Here is a 23899-nt window from a genome sequence, read left to right as displayed (position 1 = left end):
TTTTGCATTGTGTTGGCAACGGCCCACAATGAGTCCTCCATATCTGACTTAGAACTGGCTTTCCATCCTATACTAGTGGGCCTAAGCTGCAGACAAGTCAAAAGAGCTATAGTCAGGTCGTAGAGGCTCATTTAAATGACTCAGTACCATTAATAAGTTTGGTACAGATGCTATCATTCAGAAGGGTTTTTCCACCCTATAATGGCTGGTAGGACTAAGCTTTTCGACACAGTCAATTAGTTAGCCTGTGTAACAAATAAGCATTTGATATCTTTCTCTTTCTCCTTTGCTTCTTCTTGATTCTAGATGTCTGGAAACCCCCGGGAGATTTCTCAGGACACCTCAATAGTCCTCATTCCGTGTTATTTTCAGTCACACAACATTTCAGTGAATGAACATGGGAGTGAACTCAGGTTTTTGCTTACCAGGTTGCTTGCTTGGCATTTCAAACGAATTGCATCGTATTACAATTCAATCTATTGAAATCTCTCGGAAAAAGGCTTAACTGTAAATAAGGGAGGTATCAGACCCAATGACACAAGTTCCTGAAAGCTGATCTGTTGAGGAGGGATGCTGTTGTCTAATGATGCCATAGAGTCTGTTGGAATCTTGTGATTGGACAAAACAGAGCAATGAAGAGATTGTGGTAGAATGGATTAAATTGGGTTTCAATATCAATGGTGTCAGATGACATATTTTTCTATATTCAGTGTTTCACTAGTTGGCTTTTGAAAAGTCCTCGACAATACCATTTTAAATAACAGTTAGTTCACACCCATGTTGGGAAGTTATCAAGTGTGAGGTATGACCTTTTCAACAACCTGCCAGTTTAAACATACTGACAAATTTGTTAATGCAGATTCAAGATCCAAGGTTTTCAACTTGGCTAGAGATAGAGATCATCTTTGACCCTGCTATAGTCAGTCCTATAGTTATGGGGGTGTATGCCTTATGATTAACGAGACGTGGTGTGATCATAACAACATACAGGAACTCAAGTCCTTTTGTTCACCTGACCTAGAATTCCTTACAATCAAATGCCGACCGAATTATCTACCAAGAGAATTCTCTTCAATCATAATCACAGTCGTGTACATCCCCCCCCCCCCAAGCAGACACCTCGACGGCCCTGAAAGAACTTCACTGGACTCTATGTAAACTGGAAACCACATATCCTGAGGCTGCATTTATTGTAGCTGGGGATTTTAACAAGGCTAATCTGAAAACAAGGCTCCCTAAATTTTATCAGCATATCAAATGCGCGACCCGGACTGGCAAAACCCTGGATCATTGTTATTCTAACTTCTGTGATGAATACAAAGCCCTTCCCCGCCCTCCTTTCGGAAAATCTGACCACGACTCCATTTTGTTGCTCCCAGCCTATAGACAGAAACTAAAACAGGAAGCGCCCATGCTCAGGTCTGTTCAACACTGGTCCGACCAATCGGATTCCACGCTTCAAGATTGCTTCAATCACGTGGACTGGGATATGTTCCGCATAGCGTCGGACAATAACATTGATGAATACGCTGATTCGGTGAGCGAGTTTATTAGCAAGTGCATTGGTGATGTTGTACCCACAGCGTCTATTAAAACCTTCCCCCACCAGAAACTGTGGATTGATGGCAGCATTCGCACAAAACTGGAAGCGCAAACCACTGCTTTTAATCAGGGCAAGGTGACCGGAAACATGACCGAATACAAACAGTGTAGCTATTCCCTCCGCAAGGCAATCAAACAAGCTAAGCATCAGTATAGAGACAAAGTAGAGTCACAATTCAACGGCTCAGACACGAGAGGTATGTGGCAGGGTCTACAGTCAATCACAGACTACAAAAGGAAAACCAGCCCCGTCGCGGACCACGATGTCTTGCTCCCAGACAAACTAAACAACTTCTTTGCTCACTTTGAGGACAATACAGTGCCACTGACACGGCCTGCCACCAAAACCTGTGGGCTCTCCTTCACCACAGCCAATGTGAGTAAAACATTTAAACGCGTTAACCCTCGCAAGGCTGCTGGCCCAGATGTCATCCCTAGCCGCGTCCTCAGAGCATGCGCAGACCAGCTGGCTGGTGTGTTTACGGACATATTCAATCAATCCTTATCCCAGTTTGCTGTTCCCACATGCTTCAAAATGTCCACCATTGTTCCTGTTCCCAAGAAAGCTAAGGTAACTGAGCTAAATGACTATCGCCCCGTAGCACTCACTTCCATCATCATGAAGTGCTTTGAGAGACTAGTTAAGGACCACATCACCTCCACCCTACCTGACACCCTAGACCCACTCCAATTTGCCTACGGCCCCTATAGGTCCACAGACGACAAAATGTTATTCACACTGCACACTGCCCTAATCCATCTGGACAAGAGGAATACCTATGTAAGAATGCTGTTCATCGACTACAGCTCAGCATTTAACACCATAGTACCCTCCAAACTCGTCATTAAGCTCGAGACCCTGGGTCTCGACCCCGCCCTGTGAAACTGGGTCCTGGACTTCCTGACAGGCCGCACCCAGGTGGTGAGGGTAGGAAACAACGTCTCAACCCCGCTGATCCTCAACACTGGGGCCCCACAAGGGTGCATTCTCAGCCCTCTCCTGTACTCCCTGTTCACCCATGACTGCGTGGCCATGCACGCCTCCAACTCAATCATCAAGTTTGCAGACGACACTACAGTGGTAGGCTTGATTAACAACAACAACGAGACAGCCTACAGGGAGGAGGTGAGGGCCCTCGGAGTGTGGTGTCAGGAAAATAACCTCACACTCAATGTAAAAAAAACAAAGGAGATGATCGTGGACTTCAGGAAACAGTAGAGGGAGCAGCCCCTCATCCACATCGACGGGACAGTAGTGGAGAAGGTGGAAAGGTTTAAGTTCCTCGGCGTACACATCACGGACAAACTGAAATGGTCCACCCACACAGACAGCATGGTGAAGAAGGTGCAGCTGAAGGAGGCTGAAGAAATTCGGCTTGTTACCAAAAACACTCACAAACTTTTACAGATGCACAATCGAGAGCATCCTGTCGGGCTGTATCACCGCCTGGTACGGCAACTGCTCCGCCCACAACCGTAAGGCTCTCCAGAGGGTGGTGTGGTCTGCACAACGCATCACCGGGGGCAAACTACCTGCCCTCCAGGACACCTACACCACCCGATGTCACAGGAAGGCCAAAAAGATCATCAAGGACAACAACCACCCGAGCCACTGCCTGTTCACCCCGCTATCATCCAGAAGGTGAGGTCAGTACAGGTGCATCAAAGCTGGAACCGAGAGACTGAAAAACAGCTTCTATCTCAAGGCCATCAGACTGTTAAACAGCCATCACTAACATTGAGTGGCTGCTGCCAACATACTGACTCATCTCTAGCCACTTTAATAATGAAAAATGTATGTAATAAATGTATCACTAGCCACTTTAAACAATGCCACTTTATATAATGTTTACATACCCTACATTTCTCATCTCATATGTATATACTGTACTCTATACCATCTACTGCGTCTTGCCTATGCTGTTCAGCCATCGCTCATTCATATATCTTAATGTACATATTCTTATTCATTCCTTTACACTTGTGTGTATAAGGTAGTTGTTGTGAAATTGTTAGATTACTTGTTAGAGATTACTGCATGGTCGGAACTAGAAGCACAAGCATTTCGCTACACTCGCGTTAATATCTGCTAACCATGTGTATGTGTATCTAGCTCTCTCCACACCAACCATATCACTCTCATTGCCTTCTCTAGATCACTGCTTCTGGTCCTGGGTATGCTAAACACCAGTGGTGGAAAAAGTCCCCAATTGTCATACTTCAGTGAAAGTAAAGATACCTTAATAGAAAATGACTAAAGTAAAAGTGAAAGTCACCCACTCAAAATCCTACTTGAATAAAAAACTAAAAGTAAATGTAATTGCTCAAATATGCTTAAATATCAAAAGTAAGAGTATAAATCCTTTCAAATTCCTTATATTAAGCAAACCAGACGGCACCATTTTCTTGTTTTTTATTTATTTACAGATAGCCAGGGGCACGCTCCAACACTCAGACATCATTTACAAATGAAGCATGTGCTTAGTGAGTCAGCCCGATCAGAGGCAGTAGATGACCAGGGATGTTCTCTGTTTAGTGAGTCCACCAGATCATAGGCAGTAGGGATGACCAAGGATGTTCTCTGTTTAGTGAGTCCACCAGATCAGAGGCAGTAGGGATGACCAAGGATGTTCTCTAGATAGGTGTGTGAATTAGACCATTTATCTGTCCTGCTAAGCACTCAAAATGTTACTAGTATTTTTGGGTGTCAGGGAAAATGTATAGACTAAAAAGTACATAATTTTCTTTAGGAATGTAGTGAAGTAAAAGTAAAAGTTGTCAAAAATATAAATAGTAAAGTGAAGTACAGGTACTTCCCAAAAAAATGACTTTAAATACTTTAAAGTATTTTTACTTAAATACAGCCATTTGAGAAGATTCCAATTCTATCTGTTCAGTGTTATTACGGAATTGCCTGAAATTATGATGGAATTAGCAGTCTTTGTCTACCTTTATTCAGAGTTGGGTTGGGTACAGATGTAGGATCTTCATTTGAGCCAATTTGCTACATCAGGAAAATAAACCTGCATCAACAGGAAGTTTGAATTATTATGTGGATTCTAATTAATGACATATACCCGCTTCTAAACCCACTCAGCATTGACAGGGATGCCACATAACACTCCCTCATCGCTCTGACGAGAGATTCTGCTAGGGTGTCTGTTATCTTCCCATTTTACCTTGATATTAGCTCCGTAAGACGAAATGAGAGGCCTCCTTTTGGCCTCATCCTTATTTAGAAGCAAGCACATATTTTCTAAGTCGATCCCAACCCACCCTACACTGTAATGTACATTGTGAAATGCGATAGACTTAATTGCTCAACTGTGCCATCTTTCAAAAGACCATGCTAAGGAAATGCATTTACAGTGCCTTGCAAAAGCATTCACCCCCCTTGGCATTTTTCCTATTGTGTTGCATTACAACCTGCAATGTAAATGGATTTTTATTTGGATTTCATGTAATGGACATACACAAATTAGTACTAATTAGTGAAGTGAACTGAAAAAAATAACTTGTTTCTAAAAATTCATAAAAATAAAAACGGAAAAGAAAAGCTGTGCGTGCATATGTATTCACCCCCTTTGCTATGAAGACCCTAAATAAGATCTGGTGCAACCAACTACCTTCAGAAGTCACATAATTAGTTAGATTGCACACAGGTGGACTTTATTTAAGTGTCACATGATCTGTCACATGCTCTCAGTATATACACACCTGTTCTGAAAGGCCCCAGAGTCTGCAACACCACTAAGCAAGGGGCACCACCAAGCAAGCGGCACCATAAAGACCAAGGAGCTCTCCAAACAGGTCAGGGACAAAGTTGTGGAGATGTACAGATCAGGGTTGGGTTATAAAAAAATATCAGAAACTTTGAACATCCCACAGAGCACCATTAAATCCATTATAAAAAAATTGAAAGAATATGGCACCACAACAAACCTGCCAAGAAAGGGCCGCCCACCAAAACTCACAGACCAGGCAAGGAGGGCATTAATCAGATAGGCAACAAAGAGACCAAAGATAACCCTGAAGGAGCTGCAAAGCTCCACAACGGAGATTGGAGTATCTGTCCATAGGACCATTTTCAGCCGTACACTCCACAGAGTTGGGCTTCACAGAAGAGTGGCCAGAAAAAAGCCATTGCTTAAAGAAAAAAATAAGAAACACGTTTGGTGTTCGCCAGAAAGCCTGTGGGAGACTCCCCAAACATATGGAAGAAGGTACTCTGGTTAGATGAGGCAAACATTTTGTTTTTTGGCCATCAAGTAAAACTCTATGTCTGGCACAAACCCAACACCTCTCATCACCCCGAGAAAACCATCCCACAGTGAAGCGTGGTGGCAGCATCATGCTGTGGGTATGTTTTTCATCGGCAGGGACTGGAAAACTGGTCAGAATTGAAGGAGTGATGGATGGCGCTAAATACAGGGAAATTCTTGAGGGAAACCTATTTCAGTCTTCAAGAGATTTGAGACTGGGACGGAGGTTCACCTTCCAGCAGGACAATGACCCTAAGCATACTGCTAAAGAAACACTCGAGTGGTATAAGGGGAAACATTTAAATGTCTTGGAATGGCCTAGTCAAAGCCCAGACCTCAATCCAATTGAGAATCTGTGGTATGAATTAAAGATTAATGTACACCAGCGGAACCCATCCAACATGAAGGAGCTGGAGCAGTTTTGCCTTGAAGAATGGGCAAAAATCCCAGTGGTTAGATGTGCCAAGCTTATAGAGACATACTCCAAGAGATTTGCAGCTGTAATTGCTGAGAAAGGTGGCTCTACAAAGTATTGACTTTGAGGGGTGTATAGTTATGCATGCTCAAGTTTTCTGTTTTTTTGTCTTATTTCTTGTTTGTTTCACAATAAAAAATATTTTGCATCTTCAAAGTGGTAGGCATGTTGTGTAAATCAAATGATACAAACCCCCCAAAAATCGATTTTAATTCCAGGTTGGTTGTGAGGCAACAAAATAGGAAAAATGCCAAGGGGGGTGAATACTTTCACAAGCCATTGTAATGTTAGCGGCTGTGTTTGCCACATCTCTTTCAGACAATAATTTACTATGTCAAGGGACTTCCTGGTTAGGCAAATGTTGAATGGAAATAGAGGGGAACATTACAGACTTTATCTATTATTTTCAAAGGGGAGCTTTTGTGACATTTTCAAATAGATTGTTGTAATGTCATCAAAAAGGAAACTAATTTACTCATTGCAGCTTTATCACCACCTATTTTGCAATGAATGCAAAGTATTGACTTATGAGTCAGCACTCTTGAAGTATAGCTCTTTGCAATGAATGCAGTGTATTTACTTATGCATCAATACTGTTGACGCATACCTTTTTGCATTGAATTCAATATATTTACTTTGTATTAATAATGTATTGACAGACGTCAATTTGATTGAGTTGTCAACTAAAGTAAATTCAAAGTGAAATCGACCAACATGTGAACCATGTCATTGGATTTCGGTTCAAAGTTGGGTGAATAAAAAACAAAAATGCAAAAACATCCTTTACGATAATTATGATTTTTTTTTGCAAATCCAATTAGTTTTCCATGTTGATTCAATGTCCTAAGAATGAAAGACATTTTTTCTTTGTTGAAAAGACGTGGAAAGAACATTGTTTGTGCCTATTTGGAAGGGCCATACCAAATATTTTATCACATTTAAAAATAACATTGTGGCCTATGGAGGGTGGTTGTTTTTATCAAATTCATTATGTATTGTCATGGTTCTCTCTGTGATCGTGGCTGAGACCAGGAACAAATGATAAATGTGCATATATGTGAGCTGTAGAAATCCCTCTTTTGAAAACCAGTCCTGTATAGCTAATCCTTCTTTGGAAACAGACTCCTTGCCTGTGAATGTGCAGCGTCATAAGGAAAGGCTTGTTCCTTTAGCTGACTGCTTGCACGCCATGCCTTTCAGTACCCATGCCCTATAAAGCTACAGTCACAGGCCTGGACAGAAAACCCTGAAAATAGACAACAACAAAGTGAGGTTAAATGAGGGATCCACTAAAAAAAAGAACGGTAAATCTTGAAGACAGATACCTCTGTTAGAAGATGGAGGGCATTCAGTGAAAGCACAAGCTAGCCAGCTCTTTTCATTGCTCTATTTCCTCAACTGTTTTCTTCACAGTTGGAAGCCAGTTGTATGCATGCAAACTGCTCTTAATGAGAGAAAGAGAGATTACTCAGGACTTGGAAACCCCAGATCCCGCAGAAGAGTTAACATAATATATGGTATTGCTTAACAAGAGTCCCACCTCTTTCTCCATAGGCCTAACTGACTGGGACATGGTCGAAATCCCACTACGATACTACACCTTACCCCTGTCCTTGTTGTTGGGTGTCCATAGCAACCGTGTTGGGTGGTTGAAGTATGCCTCCAGCCTGAGAGGAAATAAGTTACCAGTTACTTCTGACTAATGCCCCCCTCCCAGGCACTAATCGTAACTACCTCAGTGTCTGTGTTTAATGATGGTGAAGTCACGCAGAGAGCAACTGGTTTGCCTTTTTATATTTTACAGCCCTCAGTGAGCAATAGACTTTTCTGAAGTTTGTTTGGCCTGGTCTCTAAGAAGGCCTAATACAAATATAAAAACAATAGTTCTTCATTTGATTTATGTGTGTTATTATGATATTAGTTCTTCATCCTTGTTTAATTTGTATTCACTGTGGTTTGTCTTGTGAAAAGTTAGGACAACAAATACCGTCTTACTAAATTCAGAGGAAAGAATCAATGGTAATACATTATCTTACTTGTCAGCAATACTTCCCAGGAGCAGCAGGGGGCAGCAGTGATGCCACCACCAGATGAACTGTGCACGGATGGGCTTACTCAAACTTCATATGGGACATAACTAGCTGAACTTTATAGTAGCTACATCCTTTTCTGAATTCAGTTCAGAATTGGGTCCCTACAAAAACCTGGACAAAACACAAACATGCAGGAGATATTTCTATGATCCTGTGTCAGTTTGACATGTGATACATCAGGGAGCATGTTCATGTTTAACATATACTTTTTCACTTGATCCTTTTTCATGTGAATGAAGTGAAAGACTGTTGCTTAGAGCAACAGAGCATCTTTTGTCTTTCTGCCACCTAGTGCATGTTAGGAAGGTTTTTGAATGACAGCACATCAGAGAGAGGAGAGATGGAGCTTTCAACCGCTTTAAAGTTGTTGTGTTCAGAGTCTGTGCTTAGTTTAATTGATGCTGCTGTAACTTTAGCTAGTCTGTTCACCTTTAAAGCCATTTCAGGATGTAACCTATTAATCCAAGTCATAGCAAAGATAGAAAGTTGGATTGTTTCCTATATTGACTTGGGAGCTGTTCTCAGATTTCCTTTGTCACATATACTGTATACAGAGGAAGAAATTCTTTGAAGGACCGCCAATCTAAACAGTCGATGTGAGGAGTTTGTCAATGGGCAACAAAGGGAACACAGGCAGTGGTGTAGTGGAGGGTAAATGCAAGTAAACACAGTTTACCCACTTTTTGTTTTGCCCAACAGCTTACCCACCTTTTGCGGAAAAATGCATTGAAAGTAGAAGAAGCGCTACTTTTTTCACAGAGACCGGTGATTAGAGTTTACTCACCATTTTTTTTTACCAGTACACCATTCCACACAGGCTGCTGTTGGGCTAGAGCTCCTTTGCACAACTCTACTCATCTCTAAGGGAGTGTACAGTGCATTCTGAAAGTATTCAGACCCCTTGACTTTTTCCACATTTTCTTACTTTACAGCCTTATTCTAATAAGGATTAAAATGTTGTTTTTCCTCGTCAATATACACACAATACCCCATAATGATAAAGCTAAATCTGTTTTCTTTTAAAAAAATTTTGCGAATGAATTACTTTGTTGAAGTACCTTTGGCAGAAATTACAGCCTCGAGTCTTCTTTGGTATGACGCTACAAGCTTGGCACACCTGTATTTGGGGAGTTTCTCCTATTCTTGTCTGCAGATCCTATCAAGCTCTGTCAGGTTGGATGGGGAGCGTCGCTGCACAGCTATTTTCAGGTCTCTCCAGAGATGTTCGATCGGGTTCAAGTCCAGGCTCCGGCTGGGCCACTCAAGGCTTTCCTGTGCCATTATGGGGTATTGTGTGTATATTGACGAGGAAAAACAACATTTTAATCCATTTTAGAATAAGGCTGTAACATAACAAAATGCGGAAAAAATCAAGGGGTCTGAATATTTCCAAATGCACTGTATAAGGCAGGATAGGTTTGTCGTTAACATCTTTCGAATATTGCAAACCTTTTCATGAAACATTCTAAGTCAACCAAGAAACACACTGAGGTGGTACAGAAAGATAAACATAGAGCCTTCTCCTCACTGAGTTCTACCTGCAACACAGGCTGTTTTGTAGTCGCAGCGAAGCGAGGGGAAACCCAGCAAAGGAAGGTGACACCGGAGACCAGTGACCCATAAAAGGTCGACAGAATCTGGAGGAACCGGGCTGAGTGTTGTTTTGTCCTGCCAGTGTATGTTTGTGTGTCACTTTAGAAGTCAAACCCCTCAAAGAAAATATAAGATCTGGGAGGATGGAGTGAAGGATGGGGAGTGGAGGTAGTCTTAATGCCTCATAAGATAGGCTTGGAGGCTTGACCTCTTAAACCTTCTTGCATGGTGGTGTGGGATTCGGCTGAGAGAGAAAGTAGACCCTGGTTGCCGCTCTCTGAGGAGTGCTGCCGGGGGCCGGATCCAGGGGCTTATCCATCCGAAAAGGGCTCATGCCGGCCCCAGAAGTTGAACGTATCGGACTGCAGACGTCACAGGGAAACAGTCAGGGGTGTCCAGTAGCGGGTGAGTATCAGCTTCAGTGTGTGACTGAGAATGGCTTGACCTTTATGGAGGGAATAGAACAGGTAATGCTGTTGTTGTATTGGTGGTTCATAACTCTGATGGCTCAGTGTGGGGATTAAAAGTCGGACTATATTTCAGGTTGCTGAAAAATCCCATTACACTAGAAGCAACCTCGAGTAGGGTTACCCACTTTCTGTGCAGTCACACAGGTAATGGGGTCACTAATGTCAAATATATACACTAGGTAGTTTGGAAATGTTAAAACAGTGCATGCCAGAGTAATACTACGCTGGAGAAAAGCACATGACTCATATTGGCAGACTCCAGGATTGGTATTCAGAACACAGGAAGCTTCAGGTCAGAAACAGAGCAGTGACTCCAGGATTGGTATTCAGAACACAGGAAGCTTCAGGTCAGAAACAGAGCAGTGACTCCAGGATTGGTATTCAGAACACAGGAAGCTTCAGGTCAGAAACAGAGAGCAGTGACTCCAGGATTGGTATTCAGAACACAGGAAGCTTCAGGTCAGAAACAGAGCAGTAACTCCAGGACTGGTATTCAGAACACAGGAAGCTTCAGGTCAGAAACAGAGCAGTGACTCCAGGATTGGTATTCAGAACACAGGAAGCGTCAGGTCAGAAACAGAGCAGTGACTCCAGGATTGGTATTCAGAACACAGGAAGCGTCAGGTCAGAAACAGAGCAGTGACTCCAGGATTGGTATTCAGAACACAGGAAGCTTCAGGTCAGAAACAGAGCAGTGACTCCAGGATTGGTATTCAGAACACAGGAAGCGTCAGGTCAGAAACAGAGCAGTGACTCCAGGATTGGTATTCAGAACACAGGAAGCTTCAGGTCAGAAACAGAGCAGTAACTCCAGGATTGGTATTCAGAACACAGGAAGCTTCAGGTCAGAAACAGAGCAGTGACTCCAGGATTGGTATTCAGAACACAGGAAGCGTCAGGTCAGAAACAGAGCAGTAACTCCAGGATTGGTATTCAGGACACAGGAAGCTTCAGGTCAGAAACAGAGCAGTAACTCCAGGATTGGTATTCAGAACACAGGAAGCTTCAGGTCAGAAACAGAGCAGTGACTCCAGGATTGGTATTCAGACCACACAGGAAGCTTCAGGTCAGAAACAGAGCAGTGACTCCAGGATTGGTATTCAGAACACAGGAAGCTTCAGGTCAGAAACAGAGCAGTGTGCACACCCCCATTGTAAACACAAAATATGGTTGCACTTAATTGTATGGACTGTACAAAAAATACCACTTACAGTATGTAATAAGATGGAAAATGGTAGTAAAATGTATTAAATATTATTAGCATTTTACTTGGGTCTTCTTTCATCCTCATATTTGCATGTGTAATTTCCATTTCCAGATACCCTGCCTTGAAACAGTTAGAAATGATTTAAAGTAGAACATGGGGGTGTTCTATCAAGATTTTACATGTTAACCAGAATAAGAATAGCATTCTGAAACTCCAGCTAATCAAGGCCATTTACTGTAAAAAAAAAAAAAAAAAAAACTATTTTGAATCCTGTTTGTTATGTAGGAATACAATCTCAATTTGATTCATTTTTAACAATCAGACATGGTTCAATTATGGAAATCAGTCAGGTAGAAATATCACTTTGCTCAAAGAAGTTTATATAGAGATGTAAGTGACAGAGGTTTACACTTAAACATGTTTTGATATGTATATTCATCAAACATGTTTCATACATAATGTGTTAAATACTGTGTGTATAAAAGCTCGGATTAGAAAAATCTAAGAAACACTTTGGATTGAAACACTGGCTTTGTGTTCGAGAGCAGGGTTATTTTTAGGCTATCAACTAAATCTATGCCAAGACTGAGTACAGTTTAACAGCCTTCTGGTAGGCAGCATCAGTCAAATGTACTGTATTGTCCTCAACTCTGAGAAAGATTCTGTGATTTCTTTAACAATTTTCTGTAAAGGATCATGAAAAATATAGTTGATAAAGTATATCTAGTCTTTTCACCTTAGCTAATGACAGTTATTTGTCTTAGTTCATAACTCCATATTGCCACCAACTGGCTAATAATCAAAATAGCAAGAGTCTTGTATGAACAGACCGGTAGCGTTTGACTGCAGAGAGTACTTAGCACCTCTGAACACCAGCCGTAATTTGCTAACCGAGTGCAAACCGATTCTACATGTAGAAATGTTGGCAGTCAAACGTGCGGTGAACGAGCGGTAAACGAACAGCAGATGAACGGCAGATTGACATTCAGTGCCGTGTGTGCGCTCCCTTAGAAACTGAGGTAAACTCAACAAAAAAAGAAACGTCCCTTTTTCAGGACCCTGTCTTTCAAAGATAATTCGTAAAAATCCAAATAACTTCACAGATCTTCATTGTAAAGGGTTTAAACACTGTTTCCCATGCTTGTTCAATGAACCATGAAAAATTAATGAACATGCACCTGTGGAACGGTCGTTAAGACATAGTAGGCAATTAAGGTCACAGTTATGAAAACTTAGAACACTAAAGAGGCCTTTCTACTGACTCTGAAAAACACCAAAAGAAAGATGCCCAGGGTCCCTGCACATCTGTGTGAACGTGCCTTAGGCATGCTGCAAGGAGGCCTGGAGGAGAAGGACTGCAGATGTGGCCAGGGCAATAAATTTCAATGTCCGTACTGTGAGACGCCTAAGACAGCGCTACAGGGAGACAGGACGGACAGCTGATCGTCCTCGCAGTGACAGACCACGTGTAACAACACCTGCACAGGATCGATACATCCGAACATCACACCTGCGGGACAGGTACAGGATGGCAACAACAATTGCCCGAGTTACACCAGGAACGCACAATCCCTCCATCAGTGCTCAGACTGTCCGCAATAGGCTGAGAGAGGCTGGACTGAGGGCTTGTAGGCCTGTTGTAAGGCAGGTCCTCACCAGACCGGCAACAACGTCGCCTATGGGCACAAACCCACCGTTGCTGGACCAGACAGGACTGGCAAAAAGTGCTCTTCACTGACGAGCTGCGGTTTTGTCTCACCAGGGGTGATGGTCGGATTCGCGTTTATCGTCGAAGGAATGAGTGTTACACCGAGGCCAGTACTCTGGAGCAGGATCGATTTGGAGGTGGAGGGTCCATCATGGTCTGGGACGGTGTGTCACAGCATCATCGGACTGAGCTTGTTTTCATTGCAGGCAATCTCCACACTGTGTGTTACAGGGAAGACATCCTCCTCCCTCATGTGGTACCCTTCCTGCAGGCTCATCCTGACATGACCCTCAGCATGACAAAGCCACCAGCCATACTGCTTGTTCTGTGAGTGATTTCCTGCAAGACAGGAATGTCAGTGTTCTGCCATGGCCAACGAAGAGCCCGGATCTCAACCCCATTGAGCACGTCTGGGACCTGTTGGATCAGAGGGTGAGGGCTAGGGCCCTTCCCCCCCAGAAATGTCTGGGAACTTGCAGGTGCCTTGGTGGAAGAGTGGGGTAACATCTCACAGCAAGAACGGGCAAATCTGGTGCAGTCCATGAGGAGATGCACCGCAGTACTTAATGCAGCTGGTGGCCACACCAGATACTGACTGTTACTTTTGATTTTGACCCCCGTTTGTTCAAGGACACATTATTCCATTTCTGTTAGTCACATGTCTGTGGAACTTGTTCAGTTTATGTCTCAGTTGTTGAATCTTGTTATGTTCATACAAATATTTACACATGTTAAGTTTGCTGAAAATAAACGCAGTTGACAGTGAGAGGATGTTTTTGTTGTTGCTTAGTTTATTTTCATGGGAGTGAAATCCTTTCCATTTTGAAACAGGTTGGTGAATTTAGAGCAGTTTCATTGGCTCTTAAGGTCAGTGTCAAGTCATGATGCTGCAAAAAGCATGCCTCATCCTGGATTTTAATGGATGCGTGAACTGGTCTCAGACTGGTGTTTTTGGGCCTGTTGTCATGTCATCACATTAAATGGTAAATGCAATGGTATATTTTATTCACAGAGAAAGGCCCATGAGTTTGTGTTGAACCTACCACTGAGTTGTTCCACAGGTGTTAAAGTAAACAATATGCCATGTCATGCTGACTTTGTTTTACAGCCCAAGATACAGCAAAACAGTTTCATCATGTGCGTACGGTTCTGTACACGTCCATGTTATGGCATAGACAGTAATAAGATACAACATGGGTTTTTTCTACGTAATCACTAAAATTAAATGTTTGCCTTTGTGTGTCTTTGTGGCGTTTCAGGATTGATGACGAGAGGGCCGTGATCTCCTCTTCTGTTTTGGTGCTGCTGCCTTTCTTCGGTTACCACCTGCTGGCCCAACTAACTTCCGTGACCTTTGTTGTGGAGCAGCAGGAGGAGGAGGTGGAGGAACGATTCTTTTTCTCACACCTTCATCGGAGCTCTCATTCTCTGAAAAATAGGTTCATGTGAAACTTAATTGTGTAACTTTACACACATTTGACTGGTTTGTCATGGACTGTTTTTTTTTAATCCACTTTCAATATCTAGAATGATACGACTGAGATATTTGTGCTTTGTGTTGACAAGGTGTGTGCATGTGTGCGTTTGTGTTTGATTATAGTCTTTTACCTTCACGGTCCTCAACACTGTTTGCCGTGCCACCTATTGGAAGAAGAAGCAATCACATTAAGGAATTGAATCACATTCATATTTTATTTGTTTCTTCTCATAGCAATACATGTGTGATTAAATGAATCCGATATACGTGTTATATACCTACACATATCAAAAAGACACCTACCAGGTCCAGTCACCCCGTTCGGTTTAGAAGCTGTCGGGAAACATATTATAAACAGATACTTTAGATATCCACACAATTAGGTTTATTCCTTCATTCTTCATTTTTGTTTACCAATATTCATTCAGTAGTTGTATTGTGAATACAGAACGAGGTAAACTCACCATCTTGTCCAACTTCTACACTTGTGCGGCTTACATCTAAGATGAGACATGTTGACATGTTACAGAGCGAGGCACACATTTTTTGTCTAAATAATGTTTAGTTCATTTCAAAGACATCACATTTCATTGTGTTTAATGTTGTGGTATTTGCTAATCTGCCATTATACTACACCAGAGAATTAAAAAGTCCCTAGCAGCAGTCCCTCCATTCGAATACTATAAACAAATTGCACAAAAATGGCATAATCAAAATTAAAAAACAGTATCACTATATTGCCTTGCTTCAACATTTATGTAACAAATGTTACTGTCTGCTAGCAAGCTTCCCTATACTGAGGAAATGTTGCAAGATATAATAATTACCACTAGATGGAGGTGTAGGACAAAGTTTCAGCATTTCTCTGTTTTGGTTGGTTCTGAGTCATTGAAAGGGATATACAGACTTTTCTGACATGCAAACCGATATGTAATTTCAGAATTTGTTACAATTGGTTTAGGGTTAGGGACAGGGTTAAGGGGTTGATTAGGGGTTAAGGATGAGTTTTTGATTTTGGCTAGTCGGTCTGTATAGCCCTTCCCATAGGTCACTTGTATTTGTATCTGTGATTTTGACTCCAATCTACACTGAGAGGCAGTGATATCTCTCTGGTCTTCTCAGGAACACTCCGGAACATCCATGCACAGAACAAAACCTCACTTTATCCCAAGAGCAGGCTACCACAAAGGTGACAGGCAGCATGTTCTAGAACTAGTCATTTAACATCACTTCTTTGGCAGAGATTTGTTGATAAAACATGTTAATTCAGCTCATTCCAACAACAAATAATGAAAAACGTAACTTTCAGAGTGCATGGTTTACCTGTTTATGCCTTACACACAGTCGCCATAGTTACACCACTGTTGTACTTCCACTCTCTTGAGAAAACGGATTTATTTGACTTTCGAGTAACCAGTCTCAACCTGCCTGAGTTTACAAGCAAGTGTGCCCAGTCTCGTGTCACAAGGGGTGGGATCTGTGACTCAAATCAAATCAAATGTGTGTAAATCAGCTAGAAAGATGTGTCGGCATCGAGTAATTATCTCTGGCCCCCTCCCAGTTAGGGGGAGTGATGAGCTCTACAGCAGAGTCTCACAACTCAATCGTTTTCTGCCCCTCCCAAAATATAGAATTTGTAGATAATTGGCCCTCTTTCTGGGACTCACCCACAAACAGGACCAAGCCTGGCCTGTTGAGGAGTGACGGACTCCATCCTAGCTGGAGGGGTGCTCTCATCTTATCTACGAACATAGACAGGGCCATAACACCTCTAGCTCCACAATGAAATAGGGTGCAGGCCAGGCAGCAGGCTGTTAGCCAGCCTGCCAGCTTAGTGGAGTCTGCCACTAGCACAGTCAGTGTAGTCAGCTCAGCTATCCCCATTGAGACCGTGTCTGTGCCTCGATCTAGGTTGGGCAAAACTTAACATGGCGGTGTTTGCCTTAGCAATCTCACTAGAATAAAGACCTCCATTCCTGCCATTATTGAAAGAGATCGTGATACCTCACATCTCAAAATAGGGCTACTTAATGTTAGATCCCTCACTTCAAAGGCAGTTATAGTCAATTAACTAATCACTGATCATAATCTTGATGTGATTGGCCTGACTGAAACATGGCTTAAGCCTGATGAATTTACTGTGTTAAATGAGGCCTCACCTCCTGGTTACACTAGTGACCATATCCCCCGTGCATCCCGCAAAGGCGGAGGTGTTGCTAACATTTACGATAGCAAATTTCAATTTACAAAAAAAAAATAAACGACGTTTTCGTCTTTTGAGCTTCTAGTCATGAAATCTATGCAGCCTACTCAATCACTTTTTATAGCTACTGTTTACAGGCCTCCTGGGCCATATACAGCGTTCCTCACTGAGTTCCCTGAATTCCTATCGGACATTGTAGTCACAGCAGATAATATTCACATTTTTGGTGACTTTAATATTCACATGGAAAAGTCCACAGACCCACTCCAAAAGGCTTTCGGAGCCATCATCGACTCAGTGGGTTTTGTCCAACATGTCTCTGGACCTACTCACTGCCACAGTCATACTCTGGACCTAGTTTTGTCCCGTGGAATAAATGTTGTGGATCTTAATGTTTTTCCTCATAATCCTGGACTATCGGACCACCATTTTATTACGTTTGCAATCGCAACAAATAATCTGCTCAGACCCCAACTAAGGAGCATCAAAAGTCGCTATAAATTCTCAGACAACCCAAAGATTCCTTGATGCCCTTCCAGACTCCCTCTGCCTACCCAAGGACATCAGAGGACAAAAATCAGTTAACCACCTAACTGAGGAACTCAATTTAACTTTGCGCAATACCCTAGATGCAGTTGCACCCCTAAAAACTAAAAACATTTGTCATAAGAAACTAGCTCCCTGGTATACAGAAAATACACGAGCTCTGAAGCAAGCGTCCAGAAAATTTGAATGGAAATGGCGCCACACCAAACTGGAAGTCTTCCGACTAGCTTGGAAAGACAGTACCGTGCAGTATCGAAGAGCCCTCACTGCTGCTCGATCATCCTATTTTTCCAACTTAATTGAGGAAAATAAGAACAATCCGAAATTTATTTTTGTTACTGTCGCAAAGCTAACTAAAAAGCAGCATTCCCCAAGAGAGGATGGCTTTCACTTCCGCAGTAATAAATTCATGAACTGCTTTGAGGAAAAGATCATGATCATTAGAAAGCAAATTACGGACTCCTCTTTAAATCTGCGTATTCCTCCAAAGCTCCATTGTCCTGAGTCTGCACAACTCTGCCAGGAACTAGGATCAAGGGAGACACTAAAGTGTTTTAGTACTATATCTCTTGACACAATGATGAAAATAATCATGGCCTCTAAACCTTCAAGCTGCATACTGGACCCTATTCTAACTAAACTACTGAAAGAGCTGCTTCCTGTGCTTGGCCCTCCTATGTTGAACATAATAAACGGCTCTCTATCCACCGGATGTGTACCAAACTCACTAAAAGTGGCAGGAATAAAGCCTCTCTTGAAAAAGCCAAACATTGACCCAGAAAATATAAAAAACTATCGACCTATATCGAATCTTCCATTCCTCTCAAAAAAAAATGAAAAAGCTGTTGCGCAGCAAATCACTGCCTTCCTGAAGACGAAAAATGTCTACGAAACGCTTCAGTCTGGCTTTAGACCCCATCATAGCACTGAGACTGCACTTGTGAAGGTGGGAAATTACCTTTAAATGATGTCAGACCGAGGCTCTGCATCTGTCCTCGTGCTCCTAGATCTTAGTGCTGCTTTTGATACCATCGATCCCAACATTCTTTTGGAGAGATTGGAAACCCAAATTGGTCTACACGGACAAGTTCTGGCCTGGTTTAGATCTTATCTGTCGGAAAGATATCAGTTTGTCTCTGTGAATGGTTTGTCCTCTGACAAATCAACTGTAAATGTCGGTGTTCCTCAAGGTTCCGTTTTAGGACCACTATTGTTTTCACTATATATTTTACTTCTTGGGGATGTCATTCGAAAACATAATGTTAAATTTCACTGCTATGCGGATGACACACAGCTGTACATTTCAATGAAACATGGTGAAGCCTCAAAATTGCCCTCGCTAGAAGCCTGTGTTTCAGACATAAGGAAGTGGATGGCTGCAAACTTTCTACTTTTAAACTCGGACAAAAAAAGAGATGCTGTTCTAGGTCCCAAGAAACAAAGAGATCTTCTGTTAAATCTGACAATTAATCTTGATGGTTGTACAGTCGTCTCAAATAAAACTGTGAAGAACCTCGGTGTTACTCTGGACCCTGATCTCTCTTCTGAAGAACATATCAAGACTGTTTCAAGGGCAGCTTTTTTTCATCTACGTAACATTGCAAAAATCAGAAACTTTCTGTCCACAAATGATGCAGAAAAATGTATCCATGCTTTTGTTACTTCTAGGTTGGACTACTGCAATGCTCTACTTTCCGGCTACCCGGATAAAGCACTAAATAAACTTCAGTTAGTACTAAATACGGCTGCTAGAATCCTGACTAGAACCAAAAAATGTGATCATATTACTCCAGTGCTAGCCTCCCTACACTGGCTTCCTGTTAAGGCAAGGGTTGATTTCAAGGTTTTACTGCTAACCTACAAAGCATTACATGGGCTTGCTCCTACCTATCTTTCCGTTTTGGTCCTGCCGTACATACCTACATGTACGCTACGGTCACAAGACGCAGGCCTCCTAATTGTCCCTAGAATTTCTAAGCAAACAGCTGGAGGCAGTGCTTTCTCCTATAGAGCTCCATTTTTATGGAATGGTCTGCCTACCCATGTGAGAGATGCAGACTCGGTCTCAACCTTTATGTCTTTACTGAAGACTCATCTCTTCAGTGGGTCCTATGATTGAGTTTAGTCTGGCCCGGGAGTGTGAAGGTGAACGGAAAGGCTCTGGAGCAACGAACCGGCCTTGCCGGATTCTCTGCCTCTAACCCTATTACAGGGGCTGAGTCACTGGCTTATTGGTGTTCTTCCATGCCGTCCCTAGGAGGGGTGCGGCACTTGAGTGGGTTGAGTCACTGACGTGGTCTTCCTGTCTGGGTTGGCGCCCCCCCTTGGGTTGTGCCGTGGCCGAGATCTTTGTGGGCTATACTCGGTCTTGTCTCAGGATGGTAAGTTGGTGGTTGAAGATATCCCTCTAGTGGTGTGGCGGCTGTGCTTTGGCAAAGTGGGTGGGGTTATATCCTTCCTGTTTGACCTTGTCCGGGGGTATCGTCGGATGGGGCCACAGTGTCTCCTGACCCCTCCTGTCTCAGCCTCCAGTATTTATGCTGCAGTAGTTTATGTGTCGGGGGGCTAGGGTCAGTCTGTTATATCTGGAGTATTTCTCCTCTCTTATCCAGTGTCCTGTGTGAATTTAAGTATGCCCTCTCTAATTCTCTCTTTCTCTCTTTTTTTCTTTCTCTCTCTCGGAGGACCTGAGCCCTAGGACCATGCCTCAGGACTACCTGACATGACTCCTTGCTGTCCCCAGTCCACCTGGCCGTGCTGCTGCTCCAGTTTCAACTGTTCTGCCTGCGGCTATGGAACCCTGACCTGTTCACCGGACGTGCTACCTGTCCCAGACCTGCTGTTTTCAACTCTCTAGAGACATTAGGAGCGGTAGAGATACTCTCAATGATCGGCTATGAAAAGCCAACTGACATTTACTCTTGAGGTGCTGACTTGTTACACCCTCGACAACTGTGATTATTATTATTTGACCATGCTGGCCATTTATGAACATTTGAACACCTTGGCCATGTTCTGTTATAATCTCCACCCGACACAGCCAGAAGAGGACTGGCCACCCCTCATAGCCTGGTTCCTCTCTAGGTTTCTTCCTAGGTTTTGGCCTTTCTAGGGAGTTTTTCCTAGCCACCGTGCTTCTACACCTGCATTGCTTGCTGTTAGGGGTTTTAGGCTGGGTTTCTGTACAGCACTTTGAGATATCAGCTGATGTAAGAAGGGCTATATATATTTTTTTTTGGGGGGGGGGATTTGAAATGTTATTTGTCACATGCGCCGAATACAACAGGTGTAGGTAGACCTTACAGTGAAATGCTTACCTGGTACGTGACTCAGCTGACAAACAACCATCTGACCTGGGCTAGTCAAGACTACAAGACCCACCCATATTTACTGAGGACGATAGGTTGCATCCCAATCATCCACTCTCTTCCCAAAGTGTGCACTTGCACACTCCCTGCCAGAGTCAGAACCAGGCCAGAGCTTCCCCTCTCCCATAGGTCGGACAACACACCCCTCCCCTCTCTACTGTGCTCACGGTTAGACTGGTCCGAGGAGATGGCATTCATGCTCTCTGTGGAAGAAGCAGAGATTACCGTTATGAATGGGTATATTGACCACGGATTATAGATAAGACTAGGCTTACTGAGCATTGGTTGTAAAGAGTCAGCCAATGAGGTGATGATGCTCTTACCAGTTGGTGCTTCATCCGAGGTTGAGTCCTTATCTGTTTGTAAGAAAAGGCAGTATTGTTCAGAAAAAGACAGCAATGGTTCTTCCTATTAATTGGAATGATTTTAAAGTTGCACAAAGATTAGCATAGAAGTTCAGCAAAAGAAGAACGTCGCTCAGACTTCTGTGGTTACCTGTGGAAATGGCTTGGGAAGCACGATCTGAAAATATCACACAAGACACACAAGATACTGTAATGTACTAATTAATAACAATGAAATACTTTCTGCTAATGTTACTGTACATACTGTTTGATTGAGCAGCTGTGGTACTGTATTCAGTCATAGTGCCAACACTTACTGCTATTAGTATCAAGGTCAGCTTGTACTAGCACAGCTGCCAGAGAGCAGAGGATGAGAAAATTCCTGGAAACAGAAATTCAAAAGAGGAATTTAAAACCAATGTGCTCTGCAAATTGCAGACTAGATAGTATTTATTTATATTTTGTATTATTACACACACCCAATAGGTGCAGTGAAATGTGTTGTTTTACAGGGTCAGCCATAGTAGTACAGCGCCCCTGGAGCAGATTAGGGTGCTAAGTGCTGATCACTGGCCTTGACACCTTCTCTATTTCAGACTCTTTCACTTTGGTACTGCATGCCTGTCTCTGTTATTATAATTCTGAATTCCAATTTCCAATCAGACACCAAATCCTTCTAATCAACTGGCTGTTTGAGGAATATTTCAGTTGAAGTGTCAGCCGAAGGACTTCTGAAATTGTCCACAACCTTTTCCCATTGACCTGAGAGCAGACCCAGTTCTTTAATCAATGTAGCATCTTAATGGTGCATTTTAAATGAACGTTCTATTGAAAAACCCTACACTTCCGGTCAAAGGTTTTACAACACGTACTCATTCAAGGATTTTTCTTTATTTTTACTATTTTCTACATTGTAGAATAATAGTGAAGACATCAGAACTATGAAATAACACATATGGAATCATGTAGAAACACAAAAAATGTTAAACAAATCTAAATATATTTTATATTTGAGATTCTTCAAATAGCCACCCTTTGTCTTGATGACAGCTCTGCACACTCCTGGCGCCACCACCACCTACATTTTAACATTTATTTTATGTTTCATTGCAAAGGTATAGTGGCATCAAAAAGAAGTAAAATGCGTAAAAAAAACATTCATATTAAAGATGTAAACCTCATTAAAACCATGTAGCGTCCACTAAGACATGGCACATTCTGCATCATACTTTTAATAACCCTCAAACATGCTCATAGTAATGATAATAGACTTACCTGGTCAACATGCCTTGAGGTTAGAGTCTGGATCCTGAATTGTACCGTAAAGGTGTCGATATTGCACTTCAACTGGTCCTGATGCAGAAGGGGGTGGTGGTGTTTTTATACCTATCCCAAAGCCCATTGGGGATGGAAGGAGGAGTGGCCTGCTTATTGTGGACAACCGGTGAAAGAGGAAAAAAACGGTGACATACCTATTGGATTTCATTGCGTGGTTTAATGTAAGAATTTGTATGTCTCCTACCTACATACATTCTCTCAAAGGAATCTCTCATTCCCCCAAAGGGCACAACTAAATATCACAGAAACCCTATTGTTACATGGGAGTATCTCAAACTTCCTATTCCCCTCTCTTTTCTATGTGTGTTTTTTTTAATCTGAAGTAGACATTACACTACAGTCCCTTTAAAGTTCAGCCTCTACGCTACAGTTACTCTCTGAGGGGGTGTTGGGAACCTGTGCTAAGTAGTGAGGTCTTAGTGGAAAGCATAGTGGAATGATTGCTAGACCTGCATCCCAAATAGCACTCTATTCCCTATTTAGTGCGCTACTTTTGACCAGAGCCAATAAAGTAGTGAACTAAATAAGGAATAGAGTACCATTTGGGAGCAGCCCTGATGATGGGAAGCTTTGAACAGTCTCTGTCCAGACCAGACCACCTGGCCAGGATTACACTCACTACTTCTCCTGAGAAATGTGTGTACTTTCCTGCACTTGAGGCTAGTGGACGGCAGCATCTTGGTAGGGGGAATTCCCTGGTCCCAAATAGAGATCCTGGACTGAAATGTTAACCCAATTTAACAAGTAAGGCAAACCCAGACTAGGGGAAGGTCAGGATAAATGGTCTGATTTTGGTCCAAACAGTTGGTGAAATAAGAAGAGAAGGGTCTGTTTCATTCTAACATAATCCTGAGGAGCTAGTTTCCGTAGATGGGCTTGATAGGCTGAACCCATGATTCTATCAAACTTGACAACAGGCTTAGCTTGGCACAGGCAGATTGTATTCATCATTTGGTATTCCTCTTCAAACTCTCTATATAGCTTATACTAGTTTTTAAGTGCAGTGAACATGTAAGTAGGATCTTGCCTTGCAATGCAGACTTTGTAGCCTCAGGGTAGCTTATATAGTCACGAGAGTTATGGAGAAGGGCCCCAGGCCCTTACTGACCTAAGGATAGTATATGCAGGCTTTTGATTCACAGATGCCAAATCCAATTGCAAGTCTGTTTTTTTTCTTTTCTTTTTTTATAACAATTATAAAGAGAGTCACACA

At 42.5% G+C, this 23899-nt stretch overlaps 1 protein-coding gene across 1 annotated transcript; it reads right to left on the bottom strand.

Moving 5' to 3' along the window:
• Positions 1-14181: 14181 nt before the first annotated feature.
• LOC145864388 (uncharacterized) lies at positions 14182-22700 on the bottom strand. Its single transcript, XM_082970233.1, has 9 exons — positions 22624-22700; positions 21666-21730; positions 21500-21526; positions 21328-21360; positions 21172-21207; positions 15352-15387; positions 15191-15220; positions 15019-15051; positions 14182-14838 (listed from the first exon to the last, which is right to left on the bottom strand). The coding sequence occupies exons 1-9, from the start codon at positions 22632-22634 to the stop codon at positions 14666-14668; spliced, it is 444 nt and encodes a 147-aa protein (XP_082826359.1). The 5' UTR covers positions 22635-22700; the 3' UTR covers positions 14182-14665.
• Positions 22701-23899: the final 1199 nt, after the last annotated feature.

The sequence above is a fragment of the Salmo salar genome, chromosome 27 (genome assembly GCF_965601325.2).
Source record: "Salmo salar chromosome 27, fSalSal1, whole genome shotgun sequence".
NCBI classification, from domain to species: domain Eukaryota; kingdom Metazoa; phylum Chordata; class Actinopteri; order Salmoniformes; family Salmonidae; genus Salmo; species Salmo salar.
Note: the sequence above shows the minus strand (reverse complement) of the source record. Positions and strands in the feature narration are given on the sequence as shown.

Bases quoted from the DNA above. Each gene is read 5' to 3' on its own strand.
- LOC145864388 (XM_082970233.1), bottom strand. The intron at 21,208-21,327 runs GTAAGAGCATCA...CTTCTTCCACAG, and splicing joins CTCGGATGAAGCACCAACTG to AGAGCATGAATGCCATCTCC. The intron at 14,839-15,018 runs GTAAAAGACTAT...CCTATTTTTCAG, and splicing joins CAGTGTTGAGGACCGTGAAG to AGAATGAGAGCTCCGATGAA.